Below are 27,847 nucleotides of genomic sequence, written 5' to 3' on the forward strand. Positions count from 1 at the left end.
CCTTTGATGTTGTGCTTGGCTCTTTTGTGACTTCCTGGATGAGTCGTTGCTGCGCTCTTGGAGGAATTTTGGAAGGTCAGCCACTTCTGGGAAGGTTCACTACTGTACCAACTTTTTCCATTTGGAGATAATGGCTCTGAGTCCCACAGATAATGTGGCTGAGTCCCACAGCCTTTGAAATAGCTTTGTAACTCTTCCCATACTGATGCATTTCAATCACCTTTTTCCTCATAATTTGTGGGATTTCTTTCAATTTTGGCATAAGTGTGTTTTACTGGGTAAAACCTTTTACCCAACTTCATGCTGTAGAAAAAGTTCTATTTAAGTGTTGATTTGATTGAACAGGGTTTGCAGTAATCAGGCCTGATTGTGTCTAGTCCAGCTGAACCCCATTATGAATGCAGTTTCATAGATTTGGGGAATTAGTAACTAGGGGAGCAAATACATTTTCACACAGGCCCAGTTGGTACTGGGTAACTTTTTATGCTTCAATAAATACCCACCATTTAAAAACGGTATTTTAAGTTTACTCAGGTTGCCTTTGTTTCATCTTAACCTTTGTTTTACTTTATGAAACAATTTAGTATGAGATCTACACAAAAAAACAGAAGAAATCAGGATAAATACTTTTTCACAGCACTGTATCTACTTGTGCTATACAAATATAACTCAACTGATTATATGTAGTGGGAGGTGCGACTTCCATATATCTGTTGCACTTAACAGAATAATATTTATAAAAGCTGATCATATATGGAAACTGGTTTTCTTATATATGGGCGTAATCCAGGTCTCGACTCCTCAGTACACGTGTACATTATGGTCAGTTCATTCCAACATTTTCAGCCTCCAAAACAGGAATTAAGCAATCTATGGCGTCCGAGGAATGTGTGGCAGTTGTGCCTGTAGGCACATGTCAGGTTTTTTTTTGTTTTTGTTTTTTAAAGATAAATAGAAACTTCGGAGCATTTTCCAACTGACTGCTGGTACAAGCGAAAATTAAAGATTTTGTAATATGATATTCCATATTAATCCTATTAAATGATTATGCTCCATGATGCATATGCTTGGCTTATGACTTAATGCAATAATCATATGCAATCATATTTCATACTCATACCACAGATATGCTGAATTCTTGATTCCGATTCCTCAGATGGTGTTGATTAATTTTCTATAACAGCATATCAGTAGTTCTGCTGCAATGCAAAAAAGCAGGCTTATATTTGTGCTCATATGTATATGTCATCCTTTCTTTAGTAAAAAAAAAAAATATTTTGTATTAAAAAAATTTTTTTGTAATTGCTGATGGTGAACTTTTCTGTGAATATACATTAAAATTTTTGAAAGGCATGTCCAGTGTATGCATTTTGTAACAAAGGTAAAACTATGCTTTCTGACACAGGGAAGTCTTCAGAATGGAGAGTGTTGCCATTTCTTCTTAACACAACGAACTGTAGGGTTTTGTTGTCATTTTATTAACTCAAAGAAAGCGAAACAAGAAAAGCTGGCGAGAAAATGACTGTTTGTAGCGGTTATAATACAAGTGACAACATGAACTAACTTGTTTCACAGATGTTCCGCAATATTAAATGGAACTATAAACAGATCAAAAGGATATGACATTTTTTAATAATTTTTTTGTGTGTGCTAGAGTTCTTGGCAAATTGTTGTGGCATAAAAGGAATAAAAGATTTAGGAGAAGTTATTGAAGTCATTATTGTTGATTACTTTCCTGTATGTGCACATATTTTATTCTTTACTTAATAATGTATCTTACTGCTATAATGCTATGTATTCATCATTATATTAAGGAACTTGTTATAACTACTATATTCACTACCCCAGAATGTCTAGCTCGAATACCACTGACTTTTTTGGTGCATCACAGAATTGTGAATAAAAAGTCATTACCATATTTGCAAGAGGACAAACTTTCATACTTAAATATATATTAATTGGTCATTTTTTTAACATTCATGCAGATTAATTTACTTTAAAAATACAATAACATTTTTATTCTATATTCAGGGGGGGATAAGAAAAAAAAAAACACTCCAAGAAAAGAAATACAAAAACAACTGAGAAGAGTTGTGTTTCAAGAATACTGTTAGCAAACAACATATTCTTGTCCTAAAGCTCATGTCTACTGAGCTCAAATATTTGGAACTGCATTCACCATATCTCCGTAACCTAATCAGGAAAATCAGGGAAACTGAAACACGCAATTTCCGCACGTCAGTCTGTAAAAACACCGCAAAATCATGTTCTCTTCTCACTCACACAAACAAAATCAATGCGTCTCACACAATGAGCTTTCAGGCAGAAGAGCTTTACCCACAATCCTACAAGATGTTCCGAGAGCTCTAATCATGTGGACAGGACCTGCAGTGGATGAGGAACAGAAGCTAAACACCAGATCATTATTGACCTTCCTACTATTGCTTACTCTCATTCACATCTCAAGCACACCAAGCCTGGAATATAATTCAGACCTACTCTGATATCTGCTGTCTCAAGACTCAATTATATGCAGTTCCTACCTGCTATTCAAGAAGGAATTCTTTCTAGCTAGGGAAAAAATATTTAGCGATTTTAGAAATCATCATATTAAAAGGACCATTTATGTGTTTCAGCGTGTACCATTACATACTTCATAACGCAGTCCAACTAATTGGCAATGGAATTCATTGCCAACTATTTATCATTTTATCGCCTTGTCACATTAGACTGCATTACAATGCTTTACACCAATTTCAATGAATTTCCCATTCACTTCTCACAGCTCATTTTTACAATACGCAATCCTTTGCTAAAAATCACAGAACGCTCCAGTGAATGAAGACGACATACACGGGCTGGGCTTCTCACTCTCTCTCACACGCACACACTATGAACTTGGACATAATGGCAGAAGTGAACCTCTGACAGGAAACGGACCACCCCGTGTTCTGACCAGGAACCTCAGGCCTGTTTCCTCTTTCTGTAGAGCTTTTAAAAACAACAGCGTGCTGCGCTCTAAACAGCAGGGTCTACACTGCTGGAGCTGTGTGGAGTCTCAGCTAAGCTGTTTTTAAAAGTATAAGGGATCAAACTAAACCAGGGGAAAAAACAACATCCAAGCACCCAAGTCGTGGAGGCACAAAAAATCAGGAGTTTCCCATAAACATGTGCTAAAATGAGATCACTTTTTCAGTGTGGATTCCAAAAACAAGCATTGTGCTCATGTTCCTGATCTGAAGAACATACCAATAGTACAACTAGAGCACACTGCCTCAGACTATAAACTAAACTACGAACAAGAACTCACTGTTAAATAAGCGTACTAGCTTCTCTAATGTTTTCTTTCAGGTCCTCAGAGACCTAGTGTGTGCTGAGAGAGCTGATCTTCCCATACCACGCCTTTCTTCCAGAGAGGAAACCGGCACTGCCAGAAGTACAGCTCTGAGTATTCAGTGTGCCGACTCGCTGAAGCCGCCAGCATCAGAAAGAAAAAAAAAAAAAAGAAAAGAAAAGAAAAGAAAAAAAAGAGCTATGGCCCAGGGGCTATTTTAAGACTTGGGAATTTCTCAAAGATTCTTCCAAAAGGAAAGACAAGGGAGGGGAAACGAGTGACTTCTAAACAAACAGCCAAACGTCAACACGTTCGGTATTAGAATCAGCACTACATCAAAATATTGTAATAGAGCAAACAAAAAGAAATCCTTGAAAACAGATAGGCGACAAGTTAAAGGAAGATTCAACAAAGTGTTTTAGTAAGTATCGGCTTCAATGCATCTTGGCAGAGTCTACAAGTCTCTGGAACTGTACTGGAGAACATGAACACGGTTCTTCCAAAAGAAAGTCCCTCAGCTGGTGTTTTGATGATGATGATGTCTAAAGCATCAGTCCAAAATCTCCCAGAAGTGTTCAACTGTGTTAAGAAGGCCATAACACACAATTCACATCATGTTCATATTTATCAAACCATTCTGTGGATGGGGCGGAGCCATCCTGGAAGAGACCACTCCCATCCGGAGAGAAATGTTTCATCACGGGATAAAGGTGATTAGTCAGAAGAATGTTGTAATTCTTCTCTCTAAGAGGACGAGCGGACGTGAGACAGTGCGTCACTCGTCATTGTTTTAGGCTAACTCGAGGAACAAGCTCCGTCTCGTACTGAACGGTTTAAAAATTTCAGCAACTGGGTGTCCAACGTCTTGGGACAGTTTTCTCTTCGATGAAAAAAAAAAAAAAGCGCCATACAACCAGAGCGACGGAAACAGATTCTCAGGAATCTTCCTCCAAGAAGTGTGGAAAAAACATGCTCTAACGTGACACATTTAGCGAGAGACATTTGCTAATTCTATTATAATCTGCTCTCTGGTGCTGTCTCGCTGATGTTTCCCAGTGGATATTTCCATCCGGATGGAGTGTTATGCTTTTTCCCTGGTGGGAAAGGCATGTGTAACTGGAGCCTGCGCGACTGTCCAGACCTCGTCTGGACATCCGCGCTGTCTCTCGTCCAGCTTCAGCCTCCGCGCCTCAACAAAAGCACGAGCAGCATTCCAGCCACAAATTAAGATGCTCCGAAAACAACAGCCTCTGCGTTCATGGTTGAAAGTGTGCTTCCCAAAAATATTCCCAAATAAACTTAATTATAGTAGCTAAAGTATAGTATGTTTGTCACTTCTGGTGCAGTTTTTCTTGCAAAATAGAGCAGCAGGGTTTCAGATTTGGCTACCACATGTCTGTGTGTGTTATGTTAAGAAGCTAATAAATGTGAACGCCGCTGCTGTAGACATTGCCTTTTATGCGGTTTGATCAGCTCTGTATAACTTTACAAGGAAACTTTTACTGGCTTAATTAATCCGCTGTCTAGATTTAGACAAAGCGCCGCCATGGGCAAGGGTGGCCTCACATCTGTAGGACTTTGCACGATGCTTTTATGCCGCTGATGTAATTGTATTGTTAAAATAACTTGTCACTCACTTTCAGTGCTAAGCGACGCTCGCCCTAACACGGTGCACACAGCCAGAGAGGTGGTGAAGTACTACTGAAGTGTTTGTGGATGCACACAGTCTGGCTTTTTATTTTTTTAGGTCCTGATACACGAGAAGATAATAGACAAAATGTGTACACTATGATGTAAAGTTTACGCACATCACAAGCACATGTTCCCTGTTTAAAAAGATTTTTTATATTGTACTTATGAGAGTTCTTTCATTTCTGAGCGCCAAAATCAGAGAAATTAATCTGCTTCAGTGGGCAAGTGGAAATCCAGGCCCTGTTTAGACGAGTGCGTTTTCGTTTTAAAATGAAAACGATCCTCGTCCACATTGGCGCCTCTGATGTGTTTCAGAAACAATCTCCGTCCACACTAGGGTTGTCACGGTACCAAAACCAGTAAAATTCCATGGTACTCTGTACCAATTTCGGTACCAAAGCAAAACACAAAAACATCACACTATATTATTAACAAAGTTAAATAACAATATAAAACTTATCTTTAAAAATGCCATTCTGTATTCTTCAAGTATATCATTATTAAAGCTACTAGAGTTATCCAGACAAGAATAGAAATGTTTTTCTGACTGACGGATATTAAAGAAACAGTGCTAGCCACACATCTATTATTTTCTAACACAAATTTCAGATATATCGCTCATCAAAAAGTCTCTGATGTGTAAACCCCATCATGTCCTCCCATTTATTTTTACCCTAATAAAAGTTGACCGTATTAGCATTAAACGCGCGTATGCTAACATTAAGTAAGCAAAAAGGAGGATGTTTTCTTGCAATAATGCACTCCAATTAAACTATGCTACAACATTCATAATGCAACCCCTTCCATCATTTTAAACTCACATGCTTGAATAAATACTGCGGGTAAGCAGCCGCTCTTCCTGAAAGCACAGTTAATCGATCCGCACTGAAATTCTAGGGGCGCGGATTTTACACACTTAGTGGTAACAGTACCGAAAGCGGAACGTGAACGTCCGAGAGAAATACATGTATTTCGCCTACTATATAGTAGGCAAGTATGCGGTTTCGGACGCAGCCATGGTAACCAGGGGAGCTGCTGCGGCTTTGGCTTTTCTTGTTGCACGGTGCACCCATGAAAAGTTCCCGACTGACCACCTGTCAGTCAGCGCGTCAGTACCAGGTTGACCCTTATGAAAATCTGGTGCCATCAACTTTTTTTTTTAGTACTGACTTGGTACCAAAAGTAGCGGTACTTTTGACAACCCTGGTCCGCACTGCATGACCGAATACGCATGTCCCATGACCATTCATGCACACTGGGCATGCGCATACAAGTGTAAACAGGAAATTGGTTGCTAGTCACCGGCAGACAAAACAGACCGGCGTTCCATGTAGGGCTTACGCCGCTTGAAATGTGATTTGTTGTCGATTGCTCTAATCATAGCTCGCCACTTGCGCATGTAAGCAGCTGCAGTATTATAAAATACAGAATATAACTGCACACTGGCTGCTAAGAATGACAACAAAGCCAGCAAAACTTCCGGTTCAGTCTCAGTGTTGTTGTGTGCACGATCAAGGTAGCGTAATGGTCATATGGTAGGGGCTTGACGAATCAAGGCCGGATACACAGTGATCCAGAAGACCCAATCAGGGAGCGAATGTGGGCGAAGCCATGCCTTCGTTTTCAAAAGTCTTCGTTTTGGTTTGTTTACACTGAAACAGAGCGTGGAGTTTTCAAACTAAAACATGGGCTCGTCGGCATTTCCAAAAGTCTCCGGAGTAGTGTAGACGACAGGCGTAACTGAAGCACAAGTTATGCGTTTTAAAACGAAAACGCACTAGTGTAAACAGGGCCTCAGAAGTCGTGGGGCGTGGACAATGTTGTAGCCATAGACCTGATCCTGACCTTTATCTCCTGATAAAGTTTTTTGATGTAGCACATTACGCTTGCGATCCCAGAAAAGTCTGGCTTGCATCTCTACTTTCTCTCAACAATTTCACCTGTGACAAGACTGCACGTAGTAAGCAGGATAGTTATACGACGGGATTGTGTTGCATTTATTTCGCTTCGTCAGCGTTTCCACACACCTGTGTGTTCCTGATTCTGAAACGTCCTCCATACACACCTAGTACAAAATCGTTCTGCCTTCTCCATCGTGTGTAGTGCAGAGGGCGTCAGGAGTCAGAAACGTGTGCTCGTTATTTACAGTATCCAGGTGTGTTGCACCACATGCCAAATAAAATCTTGTGCCTACTCGTCCACTGGGCAACTCCGATTAAAAAACTAATAGCCCAGATATGAAACCTGCTTGTCTTGGGCGCCCGGGCTAGTATTTGGTATTTATGTATGGTATGAGCCTTGATTGCCACAATCAACAGATGTACAACAACATCTGGATCCACCATGAGAGTGCACAGACTTGGTAACTTTGTCTCGTCTGAAACGGCAGTAAAGTCTACACCATTTCTGCCGTACATTTCACTGTATATACGGGTTCTTTGTGTATTTGTACACATTCAGGCATGGATTCAGGAAATAGAATAATCTGGAAACATGGGTGCTCATGCAACAATTTAGTCACAATACATGTAGCAAGCAATACAGTCATCGCCATAGATAAAGGTAACCCGAGTTAGCAAATAACACACAAGTGTTGTTAATACAAAGTGTGTGGGGTTTTTTTTTTTTTTTTTTTTAAACCAAACCTAGCCCATACATAAAACAAAAACACAACAGAACATGCTGTTACAGGAAATTATTTAATGACAGGGCGGTGTGGTGCAGCCCAACACGGAGCGGCATTACTATTAACACCCATTTTCCTATTACAGCACAGGTGAAAGTGATTCATTCCTCATACAACAGCAATTTGTCAAGTTACAATATTTATTAAAGGAACGGTGATTTTTTTAAAAACCATTTATATAGGTTACATTTAACGTTGTGGAATGTTTGTGAGAAAACATTTGGAAAACGTACTGACTGTTAAGGCAGGCATACACGGTGCGAGTTCTGACGCTCGAGGTCGTGAGCCTCAAGCACACATTACGAGTCAGTTTATTTGAAAATCATTCAAATGTAAAACGGTACACAAGAAGATTTTACGACCTGGCGAATTCCGACGCAACCAGCTCAATTTCCACACCATTTATCAATAGAGTGCTGCAGGGAGGACGTATTTTTGCAGGCCAACCAGGAAGTTAGTATCACTCTGGCTCCCTCGACAGAAATCAAATTGGATTTCAACATAAGCTTTTAGATTATTGCAGAAAATAAGCTCTGCGAGTTTGTTCATCAAGATAATCTTGAATTTTGAAGCATAAATACAATCTCCAGAAGTAAAAAGCGAAAGTTAGGCTATAAACGATCTACACATCGGTCGCATGACTTCAGCGTCACCACAGTTACGCTTCCGACAACTCTTTCGATCTTTACACTACAATTGGAAAATACTATAAATTGGAAACTTTGAGTTGGTATAGTTTGCAAGAGCATGAGTATAAACACAACGAGGCTGTAGTAGATGAGCTTTCCTGTTTGGCGTGATAGCATTTAATGTCCCATCTTCGTCTTTCTTCGGAGGTTTTCCTTGCCTCCTGATTGGTCAACTTCAGGTAGATAGCCAAATTGGGTCGTTCAACCGCGTGCACCACCGCGATTTCTCCCGACAGGATACAATGCGTTCGGGACTTCGCACGACGAGGCATAAAATCGCAGCGTGTACACCCGCCTATACAGAGAGCTCACACTGGAGACTCCTTCCATAAAATGTTTATTTAACATCTTACAGAAAGTTTTACCACATCAACGGTTATATTTTTCTGGCTTAAATTATGTGCAGTATGCACTATAGGAGTGAATGAGTTGCTATAGAAACGATAGCATTAACATAAACCTGTGATGAATAAGAACTGCTGGTATAGAAAATTAAATCAACTTTTTTTTGAGAATTCACCAGCTCTGCGGTATAAACCACAATACTGCACCTGAGCAATTTATACCAGACTTAATTACACTTCAACCATTTGTCTCAGGCTCACTCAGAACTAAAACGGCAAAGATTTATTAAAAAAAAAAAAAAAAAAAAAGTTTACCCTTAAGGCAGACATGAAGACTTCTTCCATGCTCAAATATTAACAACTTGTGTGCCAGGCTTGAAAGAGTCTGCTGTTGGCCCTCAGGAATGACATACAAAAAAATACGCGCCTCTAAAAATGACAAATGTGCAGTATCCCCAAGTTTAGACAGAGTCATACAAGGCATTAGAAGCACAGCAGAAAATGAAATACAGCCCATTTTTAACTCGAATATGAACCGCAAATAACAACGGCTAACACCGTCGCCTCTCTCCGCGTGCCGGCTAACACAGATCCACATGGGACGAATGTCCACAAGTGTCGATCTTAAAATTCCACTCCCGGGTTAAAAGAAGACACGAGATTACAACTTTAGGAGGAATGGCATTTATGTATTCCCCACCGGAGAGGCTGCTGCTCCGTTTCAGGAAGAGCGAGAGAGCGAGCGAGCAAGCGACCCCCCCGGGCAGCTGAGCATGTCAGGGCCGACGTCCACTCCTTCCATTATGTCCAGCATCTTATGGAAATAGGTCTACTATAAGTAGCTTGAAGAACCTGTCTCCAGATGCAATTAGATACTGTCTGCCAATCTATTCCTCATGCTAGCTCTCATCCACGGACGATACGAAGACTGAATGGAGAAAAATGTAAGGGTATTAAGAGGTCTTGCTCAAAAGGTCCAGCAGTGGATCTGTTGCTGATCTGTTTTGAATCCAGATGAGCTTCTACTAAACATTTCACTGGCTATGTTCCCATGGAAAGTTTTTCGCCAATCTGAATGAATGGTCAGCGCATTCAGCCTTAGTTATAATGGGAGTTTTAAACGATTCCCATCTCAGAAAAACGGTCATCAATGTATGATTATGAAACAGAAAGAGAGAAGAAAAGGGACTGTGATTTCATTATATTTGCTTAGCAATGGAATACTGATGCTTCTGATTGTAATACACAATGCACACATTATCCATCAATACAATCCCTTAAATGATCTAAACTTACCAACACTGTTTTAGAATAACTGGACAAGTTATTTGGACATTTCTTTTTACTGAATATTCTGCATCCTGGTTGTATTATTGTGTCCTGCATCTACCTCAATGTTCGTTTGATACTAATCCCACCCTCCATCCAAATATTTTACATGAATTAAAATCTGTAACCTGTTTTCTTACAGGACTGCAATATTCTACAAGGCGCATTTTTGTTAGAGTTTACGTGGTTATTATTCTTCTATTTAATGGATTATTAAAAGGATTACATACCGTGTTTGACTGGATCGGATTGGCCCCGGTTGACTCCATCCCCATTGAGGTGTATACAAGAACGTTTTTATTCCAAATCAAGCCATCATCTTTCAGATTATTGGGTTGCCATGTAAAAGCAGTCACTGCTTTCCTGTATGTAACTTGTCCTGAATGCAAACATGTGTGAACCACTTAATAGAAAAATTCCACAGGTATGATTTTAGTCTTAAAGAATCAGGATTGTGCAATAAACACCTTTAGGCCAAAGAGATAAAATGTGCATGTGGTGTCCATGAGAAACAGCGAATATTTAATCTCTTTCCTCTGATACCCAGGTGCAAAGATTCCTGAGTCAGAAGCTATGATGAGTATTACATTCCTGACATGATTGGCATAACCTGTGAGCAACTGAGCGTGCCCGGCTGGAGCAATTAAACCCTGAGACCTGACCGAGACAAACTTTAAGTAAGGGTGAGCTACACGCATTTCACCGAGTGGGTCAGTGACCAGCGTGTCATTGACGAGATCAGAGCTCTTGGTACACATGGAGGTGCTGAGGGTCATGCTGGCATCGTTTCAGAGGCTGAATTAAGCCACATTAACCTTGGCATACTAAAATCCGACTATGTGCAAAACAAACTGAAGATGAATTCCTCTTTATTTAAGTGTTTTCCTGAACCTAGTGACTCCGCTGCAGACATGGTCCTTTTTTTTGCCTGAGAGAGCAAAGAATGAAAAGAAAAAAAAAAAAAAAAAGAGACGGCGTTGCAACACGGACATGGCTAACAGTCAACGCAATGATCCAGTGACTCTTGCATCATGCAGTATATGAATATTAGTATCCTGAGCAAAGTTGCAGAAAAGGAAATAATAAATCAAGCCTGGCAATGACAAAATTCACACAGACTAACCTCATGCAACGCTGTAGGCTAAGCCACAAGTATGGGATTGTATTTGTGCCAAAAGTATTGAACATAATTTTTCAAGAAACGGAAAAAAAAAAAAAAAGTACAACATGAGAGAAGAAAAACACTCAAACTGAAAATGTAACATGGTCTTCAAATAAACGGCGTTCTTTGTTGACAGTTTTCTAAGCTTTGTTTTCACTGATCATGGCTTATGAATGCGCTGCCAGAGTTTTCATTTACGCTTTCGAACTATTCGTTTACGCGCTGCAATTCTATGGTCGCCATTCTGGCACGAGCATCTCTTGTAGGTGGGGCTTAACCTGATTTACTCCCATTGGCTAGTGAAATTTGGATCGATATCTCCCTGACCAGGAAGTAGAGACTTCAGTGGCATGAATTTTGGAGTGGTTCCCTGTATAGTTATAATGTTTGTACTTTGTCGTGGAAATGACTTACTTACTTAGTCAGTATATTAGTTTGTAATGAATATTTGAGGTTTGGGGAGTCTCACACGACTACTTTTACGAGATGCGCTCTCAGGAGTGGCACAGAGCATCGACGACTTCATCATCCTCCTCCTCCTCCTCCCCCTCCCCCCCAGCTGGACACTCGAGTTGTCGATACAAATCTCACTAGTCAATGAAAGTAAAGCACTGATAAGCCCGCCCACATGTGAGATTTTTGTCAAAATGGCAAACGTAAACTTGCGAAGCGTAATCAAAAACTTTAGCAGCAAATTCATGACCATGATTAGCCAAAACGAAGCTCAGGAAACTGTAAAAGAATGCAGTTTATTTGAAGAACATGTTCAATTTTTGCCAGAGTTCACCGTTTTCAGTGTCAGTGTTCTTCTTCTCCCTCATTGCATACAGTTGTGCTCATAAATTTACATACAGCTTTCAGAATCTGGGGGGGGTCATAAAAATTGCACTTAGTTTTATTTAGTTCTGCTTTGAATAAGCTATTTCACATATGTTCACATCTAGTCCACAAGACACAATAATAACTGAATTTACACAAAATGGACAAAAGTTTACACACTCTTGATTCTTTACACTGTGTGTCGTTACCTGGATGATCAATGAATGTTTTTATGTTTTGTGATAATTGTTTACGAGTCCCTTGTTTGTCCTGAGCAGTTAAACTGCCCGCTGTTCTTCAGAAAAATCCTCCAGGTCCTGCACATTCTTTGATTTTCCAGCACCTTCTGCATATTTGATCCCTTTCCAACAGCGGCTATATGATGTTGAGGTCCATCTTTTCACACTGGGGACAACTGAGGCACTCGTACACAACTATTACATAAGGTGTAAACATTCACTGATGCTCAAGAAGGTAACACGACACATTAAGAGCCGGGGGTGCGTAAACTTTTGAACAGGCTTATCTTTATAAATTGTTATTCTGTCTTCTGGGAAAAAGGCAAATATCTTAGGTAGTTTCTGAAAGACAATACTACATGGGGGGGAAAAAAAAAAGAGCTTTAAACAAATTATTTACAAAGATCATCCTGTTAATAAGTTTACACCCCCTGGCTCTTAATGCATCACGTTTCCTTTTAAGCATCAGTGAATGTTTGCACCTTTTGTAATAGCTTCGTTTGAATCCCTCAGTCGTCCTCAGTGTGAAAAGATGGATCTCAAAATCATATAGCCACTGCTGGAAATACACAGAAGATGCTGGAAAAGCAAAGAATGTGCAGGACCTGGAGGATTTGTCTGAAGAACAGTGGGCAGTTTAACTGCTCAAGACGAACAAGGGACTCATAAACAACTATCACAAAACACACACAGCCGTTGATCATCCAGGTAACGACACACAGTATTAAGAATCAAGCGTATGTAAACTTTTGAACTGGTTCATTTGTGTAAATTCAGTTATTATTGTCTACTGGACTATATGTAAACATCAGTTATGTTGAATAGCTTCTTCAGGACAGGACTAAATAAAACAAAATGCAATTTTTATGATCCCTCATTTTTTTTTTAACTATTAACATTTTGCAGATTCAGGGGTATGTAAATTTATGACCTCATCTGTATACCACAAAACTGCTCTGCTAGATTAGCCCATTTATTCAACCACTATATCAGTTCATTTATTGGAATAAATGGAAGATTTATAAGAACCGAATTATGTCAAACAGAAACTGTATAAAAAAAATTAATTTAAATGTAATGCAACACCAAGTAAAAAACAGTAGAGTAGTACAAGTTACTTTTCTTCTAGTAACAACCAACAGAAAGGGACGCACATAATGGGCACTCACAAAATGGAAGTTAAAAAATTATATATATTTTTTTTTCTATGGTGAAGCTTTCTATAAGAAGAACAACTGTTTGTAGTTTCTATAACAAGTGAAAACTGAAACTTGTTCCATAAACAATTCACAACGTATCTATAAACAGATAAAACGTACGATGAGTCAAACTTCTGTGGTATTAGAGAAATAAAACACTTCCGGAAATGCAGTTCAACCCCAATGTTTTAGTTTTCTCTAACAGAACGCTCCACCATGATTAATTCCTTACTTGGGGTCATTAACAGCGACAGGCTTCATTGCCACAGCATGAACACGGTCACTACGCTATCTGTCCTTGGCGGAATTAATAGGACCGATCCACACACAGCGAAGAGCTTCCCTTTACTAAAGCAACATCTCTACAGCCTGCTGTCAGACTGTGCAGCTACAATATATCCTCAAAATGAGAGAAGATAAGCTTCACAAAGAGGTAAGAAGCGGTCCCTGTAGGAAGCAGAACATCAAACACACATGTACGCACGTACACGCTCGATTGACAACACACGAAACAATGACATGTTGGCCGATTCCTTTAAAGCAAAAAGACACCCCCTCACAGACACACAAAGCATAATGAAAACACCAAGAGAAGCAAAACAGCCATGTGAATAACCTTGTGGTACAGGGAAATAAATAAATAAATAAATAAATAAAAACCACCTATTTTCTTGAATAATTTAATATGGTGGACTTCGAGGCTCCTTTCTGGCGAGTGTCAAGCAATGGCTACGTCCAAGCCTCAGAGAGCTGATTAAAAGATAAAGGCTTGGAGAAAGTGAAGGGAGGGAGGCATGTGGGAACTGCTGCCTCTGCTGGCCAGCTGCGACTCGGGCCCCTGGCAGCTACCGGGCTTGCGGGCGTTCGCGTAGGCATGCCTCACATTGTGCTCATTCCACAGGCACAAAAGCTTCGCCACAAAAACCTCAGCAGAGACGTACAGGATACCTGAGGAGGGCATCAGAGAAGACACGGCTCATGTTTTACCATTTTCACAAGCGTTTCGGAGGAAGTTCACGCAGGACGTCTTAACAGTGTCAGAGGATATAGTTTTAGCAGTCATGTCTGCCTTTCAGTGACTCCCCTATAACAGGATGTGACACATTTCATTGAGTAGCATGACACAGTAGAAGAAAACATTCCCTGATATAAATAGCGTAGGCAGGAACATAGAACCCTATCAAACAACATTATGCCAATACAGAGACTTTCGTAATGTTTCGGTTATTGCTGGCATGGCTGTAAAACACTGCCTATAACATAATACAATCAAATATATAATAAAAGCCAAGTGTGGTGTATATATGGTATATATTGCACAAGTGTCAAGCAATGTATGACTGCACTACTCTGATACCGAGTCTCACCAAAGACGCTGGAGAAGCATCAGATCAAATTTTCCACCCTGAATCAGGAATGCCTTTTTGTAATTATTACAGCTTTGTAATTATTCAAACAAGATTATAATTGCACCATGAAGCCAGCCAAACGCATCTTCACAAACTGCTGCTCATGCAACATTTCAGCATACATGAGCTCACAGACGGCCATGATTGGCTAGTGTCGCTGTGATTGATAAGTGGAGAGAGAGTATTGAGAGCGTAGTCTTTTGCTACACACTCAAAAGTATATACTCCCCCCACGCCACAAAAAGAGTACATACTTTTAGTGCATAGTATAAGTAGGGGAACTAGGACACAGCGTTGGACTCACGGATGGCTAGAATAGAAAATGTTAAGACTTCGCGAGAAGAATGATGGAAAATATTTAGTTCAACATACAAGATTAGATTTTTCTTTTACCAGAAAAAGATTTTTCGTGTGCTGAAAAATAATTAACATCATCCCCATCTTTATCCTTTATATGTCAATAGACCTCTAGTGCCCGTTTGCCCAAAACATGTATCCATGAGGTGTGTGTGTGTGTATGTAAAAGAGGCTGAGAACTGAGGGCCAGGTTGTTGGAGCGCAGCCCTATTTCACAAACTAACGCCACATCTTTCCCAACAGACTGTGTAGTGAATTCACAGACCAATTGCAGTTTGCACAACAAGTTGTCACCTCACCAGCAAAACCCAAAAACCCGTGTCATTTGGCGTGAAACCGCTGCTACGATACGTTTATGAGAAAGAAAACGTTAGAGACAACATGCTAACACGGTCACAGGCCTGGTCTATAAAGCAGAAATGTACAGAAGTAGTAAAGCACGAGTCTTTACATAACATAAAAAATATTTTTTAATAAGTACGAATGATGAACCTAACCCTTTGAATTATAACCAATATTAATAATACTAACAATCAGTACATATACATGGACAACAATAATCCAATACTTAACCTGATTAAGACGATACTCTGATTAAGAAACTAGCATGTAAACAGCGATTATTGATGACCTTATCCGATTAAAGTCATACTCAAAGTAAACACAAATCGAATTAAGACATGTGGAGTATTCCTATCTTAGTCGCATTACAGACATGTACACACCTTAAATCACATTATTAATGTCGTGTGAGAGTTTTCACCGCATTCTGCGACAGGACACGTACACACACAGCAGTGCTCAACCGTTTGACGGCAAACAAGAGAGCACGGCTGCGTCCGAAACCGCGTACTTACCTACTACATAGTAGGTGTAATATATGTATTTCTCCTACTATATACACATGTATCTCAGCTACTTTATAGTAGGTAAGTATGTGGTTTGGGACGCAGCCCATGGCCTATTTGCATGTATAGCACGAGAAATAATTAACTGCACTTGAAGTTTTCATAAAATTAAAAATGAAACACCCAAAACTGTATACGGTACCATAATGAAGACCAACTGTATGATATGTGAAATTCTGGAGGGAATGTCGGACGGCATGGCAGGGGACGTAATGACGTGCCGTTAATCGATCTATGTTCTATAATATGTAAAACGGGAACATGAAAGGAATATACTAAAAGCGACTCATGTAAACACCTTAATCACTATATTGTCTTATTCACAATAAGGTCAATAATTAGATTACTGCTGTCCATGTAAACGTATTCACGCTGATCTAAGCAAGCATCTACTCAGCATGTTATGTGATAGATTCGGAATTTGTTATTGATTCTTAACAGATTTAATTTCATTCATCCATCCATGTTTACATTGCTGAACGTGTCTAACTAGTAGTCTACTAAACTGCTATTAAAACTATGGCTCCAGGTAAACGGAGTAAACCTCTCGGCTGAAAAGTACCACATCCTGGATAGCATTTTCATTAAGCAGACATGACACATCCATGACTGTGACTCTAATCGACAGAAATGGAAAGCCACAGCACACATTCAAACTTAAACGCTGTAGTTTCGCTTCTTCAGGTCATGTACACCAGGCCTGCAATTAGACCCCGCTCCTAAACACACACACCTAACACTGTTTTCCAGTCACTGAGGGGGAAATAGGAGATTTCTGACACAGTAATCAGCTTCACATTACACGCAGATCAGGTTTTTCTTATCTGGCTCACAGGGATGAACTACATTCCCGTTTTTCATTTGAAAAGGGTAACAGAAATAAAGAGCGTAAAATCCACGTGGGCTTAAAGAAAAAGAAGAATTAAAGGCACAATTAAAAGCAAAATCGAACTTATTGTTGAATGATATGCAATATTTAACACGTACAGCGAAGAAGAAGAAACAATTTTTTTGAGATACTGTGGATACTGTGATATGTTTAAATGTTTTATATTTTTACAAACTCTAGAAGCAGATTTGATAAAGTCTTTAAAAAAATGTTACAATTATTTATTTTTAATAAGTTTTCCTCCTTTTCCGTATATATTCAGTGCATTTGTTTTTAAAAACACTTGTTTTTTGCTGGCCGTTTGTTAGGAAGTCTAGAGAAATATGATGCATGAAATATTGTGCATCGTAGAAATGTCCTGAAATATCATGGCCGTGATATGATATTGTTGTCATATCGCCCACCCCAATACAGACTGTAAAGGGTGCATACAGTCATGTGAAGAAATAAGTACACCCCATGGAAAGCGTTGGCTTTTTTTGACGTATGCGGACAAGCAAACATTTGATCATCTTTGAAACAGTGCCTAACACAAGGATTGCCCCCTTTTGCAGAAATAACTTCTTGTAATCGGTTTGCATAATTCTCCACCAGGAATTTTTGACCACTCTTCCATTCAATATTCTTTCAGTTGAAACATTTCAATGGGATTCACATCTGAGCTTTGATTAGGCCATTACATAACCCTCCATTTCTTCTTTTTGAGCCATTCCTTTGTTTATTTGCTAGCGTGTTTAGGATCATTATCCTGTTGAAAGGTCCACTTTCAGTTCAACTTTCAGACAAATGGCCTTATTATTATCTTCAAGCACTTTTTGATATGATGCAGAGTCCATAGTTGAATCAATGAATGCAAGCTGTCCAGTCCCTGAGGCAGTGAAGCAACCCCAAACCATAACATTTCCACCACCGTGCTTCACAATTGGTATGAGGTGCTTCTCCTGAAAAGCTGTATTTGGTCTGCACCAAACATGTCTGCTGTTACTGTGGCCAAACAACTCTATCTTTGATTTGTCTGTCCAGAAAACATTATTCCAAAAGGCCTGGTCTTTGCCTATATGCTCATTAACAAAATGTAGTCTTGCAAAGGCTTTTTCCTGGCATGCCTCCCATGCAAGTCTAATCCGTGCAATCTCTTTCTGATTGTAGAAGCATGCACTTTGACACCAACAGTTGTAAGACTTACTAGCAGATCCTGTGATGAAATTCTGGGGTTCTTGGAGACTTCTTTTTGCATCAGACGGAGTGATAAATAAAGGCCTGTACTTACTTTTTCATTGTGTAGGTTTTTTGTTCATTTGAATTGTGAAAATTACTACAAAATGTACATTTTGTGTGTCATTTCATAGAGTGCATCAACTTTATTAACATGCACTGTTTCGAAGAGGATCAACTGTTTGCTTGTCCAAATATGTCAAAAAAAACAAAAAACAAAAAAAAAAAACAACAATTTCCATGGGGTGTCCCCCCCCATGTCTGTATATTCTTTAAGATAGAAACACCCTTTAGTAAGTAGTAAAACACTTGGGGGCATGCTGTTATAGAAAAATACACAAAGACAGCATGATGTGATGATAACCCAACGTGTAGAGTTAAAGTACCCACGCTGAAGGTGAATATTTTACTAGAATCTGTTTTATTCTTCTTATACCACAGGAATCTCCTGACGATGACGTTTTTATTATTAATTTAAGAGTGGCATTTCATACATTCTAACAGTTTTTAGCTATGAGACAACTTGGTTCATGTTATCCCTTACTGTATAGCAGCTATAATTCCCACATCCCTCACTTTTTTGTGTCTAAAAGTTGAAGAACAAAAAAAAAAAAAAAAAAAAAAAAACCACAACAACAAAAAATACAGCTTGTTATTACATTTACACTACATATATGGCATTTGGCAGACACCCTTATCCAGAGCAACTTACATTTATCTCATTTATACAACTGAGCAATTGAGGGTTAAGGGCCGTGCTCAAGGGCCCAACAGTGGTAGCTTGGCAGTCCTGGGGTTTGAACTCCTGACCTTCTGATCAGTATCCCAGAGCCTTTAACCACTGAGCCACTGCTATATTACTGAGAAATCGCAAAGTGCACCGTCTTCTGTCCTGAACACGTTCCCATGATGGAAAACATAAAGGAACCTCCGGCTGTTGCCTTGGAGTCTCGTTCCTTAAATGTCTTGTTACAGAAAGCTTCACCGTATCAATGTGATAAAGATGGTTCAGGGGTTAAGACACTGGTCTACTGATCGAAGGTTATGAGGTCAAATCCCAGCACTGCCAAGCTACCACCATTAGGTCCTTGATCAAAGCCCTTAACCTTCAACTGCTCAGTTGTACAAATGAGATAAATGCAAGTTGCTCTGGATAATGGCATCTGCCAAATGGCATAATAAATAAATAAAATAAAATGTAAATGCATTAGGTAAGACTAGTCCCGCCCCCCCGAGAAGGTCATTAGGTTCAAGATTTGAATGATTCGTGAAGCTCCACCCCCAGAATAAACACCAGCCTATAGAGTATAATCTATCAAATGATTGACAGAAGGTGCATCCAGCCACAAACAAGCATTCCAAACGGGAAGTCAAAAGTTTTCCACATGGGTTTTCTCAGTGACCTAATACACGTTTGCTAAGGCCACAGCTTAACACATTGTTCACCATGTTTTACACATCTTCCAGGTTATTAGTAAAATTTACACTATTGCACCTTTAAAGAAGTTCATTATTTTTCTCAGATGATGCATAGTGTCCATCATACAAGTCCCTAAGAAATGAGTTGTTACTACAGAAATGATAATGTATAAGAACAAATCCATTGCAATGGAAATATTGTCAGAGCTGCTGTTATAGAAAATAAATCAACACCTTCTGACCAATCAGAATCAAGAATTCATTGAAGCTGTGGAATAAAATAAATGCTCACTAAAAGGCATCCATACTATTGTTGTTTTCTAGCATTTAGTTCCATGAGAGGTCATTTATCCATCTTGAACATGCACAATCCATCTAATAAAGCCCTGTAAACCTGAGATTAAGGCGGTACTGGATCATAACAGAACCAGTATAACACATCGACATTGTGATACAACTGAGAGAGAGAGAAAGAGAGAGAGAGAGAGGGACATAAAATTTAATATCACTCAAGCACCGTGTTCATGTTCCTGTTCAAAGCCAGCTGTCCAATTTAAGATAAATAGACAATTAAACGCTGCTGTTTTACACAGGCTTTTGATGAGGCGTCCACATTTTTTTTCCCCAGCCTAAGATGAATCACATTTGGAGTAGATAAGCTGAGAATGAGGAGGGGGAGAAGCACGTAGCACATCAGCCTGAAAACACAGCGTCAGCTCAAACTGGAACAGCATGATGACTGATGATGTCGGCCATGACTGAGGAGCAAAAAGCATGTCACGCAGAAATATGCACTTTATCATCAGCACAATCTGTGCAGCTGTCTGTTCTGTGTAATGAAACGCCATTCAGACAAAAGTTTTTCCAATACTATGGGACAAAATAACTTCTAGCAAGTTAAAAAATGGAGTGTAACTTTTTGGCAAATTATTAACAGAATTGTTATCTCCCTCTCAGCTGGCAAATTCCAGCATTTTTTTTTTTTTTGCGGGGGGGACTTTCAGGGCACCTTTTTTGTTTATAGCAACTAAATGCATTGAGGGAAGGGAATAGGATATAAGAAAACCAGGCATTATCAATCAACCAATCTATACAGTCTAATTTTAATTCAGGTATATATGAGGTGAAGTAATCTATACATTACTTGCAAATATGGGCCATACGTGCATAATGTGTGGTAGATTTCTACGAAAAACTTCTATGAAGGCCTGCATGACATTGTCATGTTGTCAAACAGTATATATGTGGCTGACAAATAACAACAATCAAGACAAATACTGACACGTTTCCGCATCAAATCACCTATATATAATTCACGCAAAGCTTCTAGCGAACTCGTGTGCGAGCGAAGCCGGCTGAAAGCCTGCTTTTCAGGCCGTTTCTGCGCTGGTGAAAATGCAGGCCTCACAAAGCCCATGCACACTGCCTTCCCAGTGGCCCAGTGCAGCATTCCTCACATATTTGCACATGGAACTCTGGGAGCTCTGCTTCAATTCTCTCTTTCATTTGCGCTCTGTTTACATTATGTGGGCATATTTTTTCAAAAAGGGAAAAAAAATAAAAAAATAAAAAAGACCCAGACCAGTCACTTGTACGACAATGACGCCCAATCATGAGAAAATACGCCGATTTTTTTTTTCCCTTCTTCCTTGATGCTTTGTTGATTGTTTTTCAACTAACATTCTTTACAGGACATCGCAAACATTGTGATAAAAATTATACCGTTTTACAGTGGTTTGGCGAGATAATCAAACTTGAGTAACCAAGAATAATATACACTGTTCAGATAGATCAAGAAGTAAAACGAGACTTCCCGTGGAGCCAACATACTGCTAATAAACAACATAAATATTTACGCTGAGCATGTAAAAATAAATAAATAAAAACTAACGGAGTACACAGGTGATATATACAGCTTCATACCCATCATAACCAAAGCACACATGAAGCTGATAACCAGTGACATATGGACAAAAAAACTGATTAATATACAGTACAGCAACAAAATTGTCCATCTGCCACTCATTTGCTGTATTGTACATTAAAGACATCAGACACTTGGTGCTAATGTATATTCAAGTTATGTACTGCTTTACTAATTGCAAAAGCGGTTTAAATGGTTGCAGAGAAGAGTTTCAGTAGTTTAAAGAGCAACATACAGCTTACCATTTTACCCAACAGTTTATTAGCAACTCTACTGATGTAGAAGTAATCTCTCCAAAAACCTGATTTGTTCATGTCTAGGAACAACCTAATCAGGCATTCAATCCATGTTTTCATGTTATGAATAGGTGAACAGTAGTTACAGTACTTCTTGTCATTTTCTGAGCACTGTTTAAAGAGAAAGGACCTTCCTAATGATGTTACAAACCAATTTCTTCTACTTTTACTATTCATGACCTTTCTAAAGTGGACAATGTCAAAGTGGCAGTAGATTAAATGGTTTTACTGCTGAGGATGTTGAAATAAATATTCATATCGAGACGATCTTAATATGGAAAGTCTGTCATTACGAGGGTTAACGAGTGGGGTTTTTCCACTAATCTTCATTTTGAAAGTGGATGTATGAGGGACGCACAGGTCTGAGGATGATATTGATGCAAAATTGTGGATCAGATTTGATATAGTTTACCATGAAAGTATGTCGTGATGACGGACACGGGACGGGTCACAGTACAGGAGGTGGGACGGGTCACAGTTAAGGACTCGGGACGGGTCGCAGTACAGGAGGCGGGGCGGGTCGCTGTACTGGACGCGGGGCAGAAAGCCCGTCACCGTCACACTTTCTGATGTTTCATAGTATCATTATCTGCATCATTTTTATATTGTAATTTTTTTTAAAAAAATATTGAATCAATGCATCCCTAGTGTCAAGACTAGTGATCTGTGTCTTTATCTGCTGTTCTTTCTCTTTCAACACAAAATTGAAATTTTATTATTAATAAATAAAATTATAATATAATTATCATCATCAAGTTTACTTGGACGATTTTGGTGAAATCATTTGATAAAACTACTATTAAATGCGGCGCCCTGTACAAATAAAACAACTAAACAAACATTAATAATCAGTGTGAATCTGTGCAGATTTGTGCAGTACTTGTGTATATTAGTGGGTCATAATAAAGTGTGGAGAAAAGCTTGCTAGCGCTTTTGCTAACTCTTTAGCTCCTTGTTCATCATTCAAGCCTCCACCAGCCCTCCAACTCCTCTAATGGATGCAAGTAACTTCTCCCAACTTCGAGTATAAATATGGAGAAAGTCCGCGTTATCGCACTTTACCTGTCTCTCGGGTCGATCCACGAAGTTTGCCGGGTGTTGTGGTCGATGTAAAACACTCGGCCATCGTAATCCCGGGCTTCCTCCCAGCCGGCGGGCAGCGGCAGCTCCGAGCTCTCTCTCCGCTTGGAGCCGCTGAGCCACGGCATAGCGCCGCCGGGACGGGACGGTACAGGACCGGGGGGAATCGCCTGCGCCTCTCCCCGTCTCCTTTAATCCAAAAAACACACGCACAATTCAACAAGTTTCCTAATGCATTACAAACTTCTTACTCCCGTCGACTCTCGGAAACAGCGCGACCTAAATAGCGGTTAAACTCGACGCAGACCGTCCGGCATCCGCCTTTCAAAAAGTTTCGCGGCGCTCTCATGACTCTCGGCGTCGGTCCACCATGTTTGCCCTCTTCTGCCATATTTCATTCCACAGACTCCATATTGGGAGGAACTCATTTGCATAAACCCCAGCCCACAACAGCCAACAGACGTTGACGCATATTAAGATGTATCTACATAAGCACCGCCTATACGCGTATTTCAAGCAGTACAGCTAATTTGCATGCGCAATTTACTAACGTTGAAACAGTGTGCTTATTTGCATAACCTTGATTAAAGGCCACCCCTAATCATTAATAGCGTATTGTCATATTTGCATAAGCACCGCCTACAAACAATGTCAAAGCAATATTAATATAAGCTCGTACGATTCTGGCCCTACTGTAATGGAAGTTTCCTCTCTGTAATTTGGAAAACATTTTGTTGTGATGTTTATCCAGACTCTAATAGGCAGATAGGCAGGCCAGCTTCTAAATGATAATTGTAAAAAATAAATGTACTGAAAATATGAAAACTATGAATATATATATATATATATATATATATATATATATATATATATATATATATAGATATATATATATATATATAGATATATATAGATATATAAACATTCTCTGTGTGGACAGAGCGCCATCTTGTGTCTTCCTCGGATGTTGTCAGTAAAAGTGAATATAAGGTTTGTGTAGAGATTTTTCTCTTTAATTTAATAACGCTTTGATGGGACCTTAAAACAGAATAACTATTGTTCTAAATGCTGCTATTTGCACTAAATGCACACGGTGCTGTGTACTGTAGCTGTACTGTAACTGTATACACTCACTGTCCACTTTTTTAGGAATACCTGCACACCTGCTCTTTTATGCAGTTATCCAATCAACCAATCATGTGGCAGCAGCAGTACAACGCATAAAATCATGTAGATACATGTCAAGAACTTCAGTAAATGTTCACAACAAACATCTGAATGGGGAAAAGTGTGATGGTGGCATGGTAACCGTGGCATGGTTGTTGGTGCTAGATGAGCTGGTTTGAGTAGTTCAGAAAACAAAACCAAAAAAGCATCCTGTGAGCTGAGGGTCTGCAGGCTGAAACACTTTGTTGATGAGAGAGATCAGAAGAGATGCATGAATGTGGAAGTGTGTACCAGTGTTCCTAATAAAGTCAAGTCAAGACAAGCGGGATTTTATTGTCATTCCCATATATAGCTTGTATACGTTGTATAACAAGGAAATGACGTTTCTTCAGGACCATGGTGCAACACGGAACAGTGCACAAGACTACATAAAGTGCAAATACACAACAGTGTGAGACGAATAAAGTGGACTGTGAGTGTATATACTTATAATTATTCTTATACACTTTGTGTGAAAGCACTTACCATAACAAAATTCTTTATATTTGAAAATTTATTTGGCTAATAAAATATACTTATTATTATGAAAATAAATTAAGAAATGCGAAAAGTTAGGATGTCTTAACTAGTAAAGTGTTTCCTGTATCACAGGACATTAGTTATTATAATGTACCTATAACAATAATTTCTGCTTTGATTTAAAAACAAAAAACAAAAAAGAAACCACACACACACATTTTACTTATTATAACTCATATGTGCCGGAAATAATGAATGACAATGGTGTTTATTCTGTGATGCTTTTGGGAAACTCACTGAGGCTGCGTCCCAATCCACACACTACCTCACTAAATAGCACGAGAAGCATGTCTCAACAGACTGTATACTGTTCCTCCTGAAGGGGGCGCACTATTTATACTTTATACTACTGTAAAGTCCCCGTGACCCTGAAAAGGATTAAGCGGTATAGAAGATGGATGGATGGATGGATGGATGGATACTACTTTAAAGTCTAGTACAGTACAGAGCATTTTGAAGTGTCAAAGAAATGTAAAAAAAAAAAAAAAAAATCCTGTCAAAATTCATCCTTAATTTTTAACATTCAGCTCTTTAAGTTTGTTACAGGTCGTTAGGGCTTATTAGTATAGAGGTTAACTTCTTAAATATAAAGGATGTAAAAAAATATAGAAAAGTTTTGGGGTTTTTTTGTTTGTTTGTTTATAATAAAAAAAATAGAGAACTATTTCCATACATTGACTGAATTTGAGTTTGTGATGACAGGATGACTCTATGACATGCTGAAAAAAATAACCTGAAGAAAGTCATAAATGTTTTTGAAAAGCATACCAGGAAAACAAAAACTGCCTCCTGATAAATAAGTTTGCATGTTTTCCCTGTGCTTCGAGAATTTCCTCCAGGTACTCCAGTTTCCTCCCCCAGTTCAAAGTTATGCATTGTAGGCTATTTGGCATCTCTGTGTTGTCCGTAATGTGTGTGTGTGTGTGTGCGTGTTTGTGTGTGTGTGATTGTACCATGCAATGGCTTGGCACCCCATCTGGGTGTCCCCTACCTTGTGCCCCAAGTTTGCTGGGATAGGCTCCAGGCCCCCCTGTAACCTTGTGTAGGATAAGCGATGGATGGATGGATGGATGGATAATAATAATAAAATGAAGTATGTTTTTGCAACTTATTACAAACTACAAATATGATCACAAAAAATGTTGAAAATAATTTTTCAGTAACAATAACTTTATTCTATCACTCAAAATGGCTGTTTTCTTTTGTTCCTCTTTGACGATCATTTTACAAGTAAAATATATATATTTTTGTATGATTTGACTGATATGTGTCCTTTAGAGGTGAAAAAAAAATGCATTGTTAATTTCTTTGAAGTAATAATACATTTACGTTTATGCTCACAATGTTGGTGCAGTCAACACTGGCCTGTTAAGGAAAATGTATTTATCCCTGCTAAAGGAAGAAGAAATATAATGAGCCAGGGGTCTTCAGTCTTATCGGCAAAGAGCCGTTGTGGCTGCAGGCTTTCATAACAGCCAAACTGAAGACACGTTTGATAGTTGATTGGAGACTTAGATGAACTGATTAAACAAATGAAATCAAGTGTGGCTCCTGCTTGGTTGGAATGAAAGCCTGCAGCCCTTTCTAGATAAGACTGAATACCCCTGTAATAGGTGATATGCTAAACAAGATATGATATGATAAACAGGAAGTTGCATCATCAAAACTCTTATCAGCATGTACAAAAGTCCCCTCTTCTATTTACCATATTCTTAACATCTCTGTTAAGCATCTCTGCTCATCTCTGTTACCAAGATTATAGCTACAAAGAATACTAATGTCATTGTTAAATACTAGTTTCACTGTTAATTTATTGTAAAAAAAATTGTTTGTCATGAGATCATGGATGTGATTCATGGGAGAACTAAGCAACAGACACCTGAATATGACATCCATATGTGATAGTTATGTGCAGTAATATGGAGTTTGTCCCTACTTTGCTGTTGTAACAGCCGCCACTCTTCTGGGAAAGCTTTCCATTAGGTTACGGTACATTCCTAAATGTTAGTTTTCCAGCACAAAATTAAATATTACAGAAAAATGTTTGTATGTCAGTAAAGAAAGCAGAATATTAAGTGGTAAGAGACACTTTTCAGACAAAAAACACAATGAAAGCTGCTGGGTTTTGCTGCAAGAATAAGATGCGAGTGCAACAGTCAAAGTTACTGTTTACTGCAGTTTATGGTATTTTTTCAACAAAATAATAACAATTTACAATGATCATCCTGTTCAAAAGCCCCCCGCCCCGGTTTTAATGTATAGTGTTTCCTTCTTGTGCATCAGTGAATTTTTGCACCTTTTGTAATAGTTCTGTACAAGACCCTCACTCATCCTCAGTGTGAAAAGACGGATCTCAACATCATATCGCCGCTGTTGGAAAGGGGTCAAATATGCAGAAGGTGCTGGAAAACCAAATAATGTGCAGGACCTGGAGGATTTTTCTGAAGAACAGTGGGCAGTTTAACTGCTCAGGACAAACAAGGGACTCATGAACAACTCTCACAAAACATAAACACATCCAGATAATGACACACAGTATTAAGAATCAAGCGTATGTAAACTTTTGAACTGGTTCATTTGTGTAAATTCAGTTATTATTGTGTCTTGTGGACTATATGTAAACATCTGTTATGTGAAATAGCTTCTTCAGCTTATAAAACAATAAAATAATAAATCTAAATAAAACAAAATGCAAATGTTATCCTTTAAATTATTAACATTTTCCAGATTCTGCAAGGGGTATGTAAATTTATGACCTCATCTGTATACCACAAAACTGCTCTGCTAGATTAGCCCATTTATTCAAATACTATATCAGTTCATTCATTGGAATAAATGAAAGATTTATAAGAACTGAATTATGTCAAACAGAAACTGTATAAAAATGCATTTAAATGTAATGCAACACCAAGTAAAAAACAGTAGAGTAGTACAAATTATTTACAGATTATTTACAATTAATTACAGATGTTCAGGACATATTAATGTCTATTTAATATTTTTACAATCTAGAATTAAGCAGAATATTTTGCATGTGTCTCAACTACAAACTGCTATCCACTTCTGTCTATGTCTACATGTGTGAAAGTTTGGGGGGTTAGGGTTAGCAGG

At 38.8% G+C, this 27,847-nt stretch overlaps 1 protein-coding gene across 3 annotated transcripts in view; it reads right to left on the reverse strand.

Annotated features, from left to right (window-relative positions):
- Positions 1-23,499, reverse strand: part of wwc3 (WWC family member 3) — a 62,648-nt gene extending 39,149 nt beyond the window's left edge. For 2 of the 3 annotated variants that reach the window (XM_053635915.1, XM_053635914.1), the window contains exon 1: positions 22,973-23,498. In XM_053635915.1, the coding sequence (XP_053491890.1) occupies positions 22,973-23,118 (146 nt within the window). In that variant the 5' untranslated portion in view covers positions 23,119-23,498. Of the gene's footprint in view, positions 1-22,972 lie in introns of all 3 variants that reach the window. The other variant, XM_053635916.1, reaches the window with a different exon arrangement.
- Between the last annotated feature and the right edge of the window lie 4,348 nt (positions 23,500-27,847).

This window comes from Ictalurus furcatus, chromosome 11 (assembly GCF_023375685.1).
Source record: "Ictalurus furcatus strain D&B chromosome 11, Billie_1.0, whole genome shotgun sequence".
NCBI classification, from domain to species: Eukaryota; Metazoa; Chordata; class Actinopteri; order Siluriformes; family Ictaluridae; genus Ictalurus; species Ictalurus furcatus.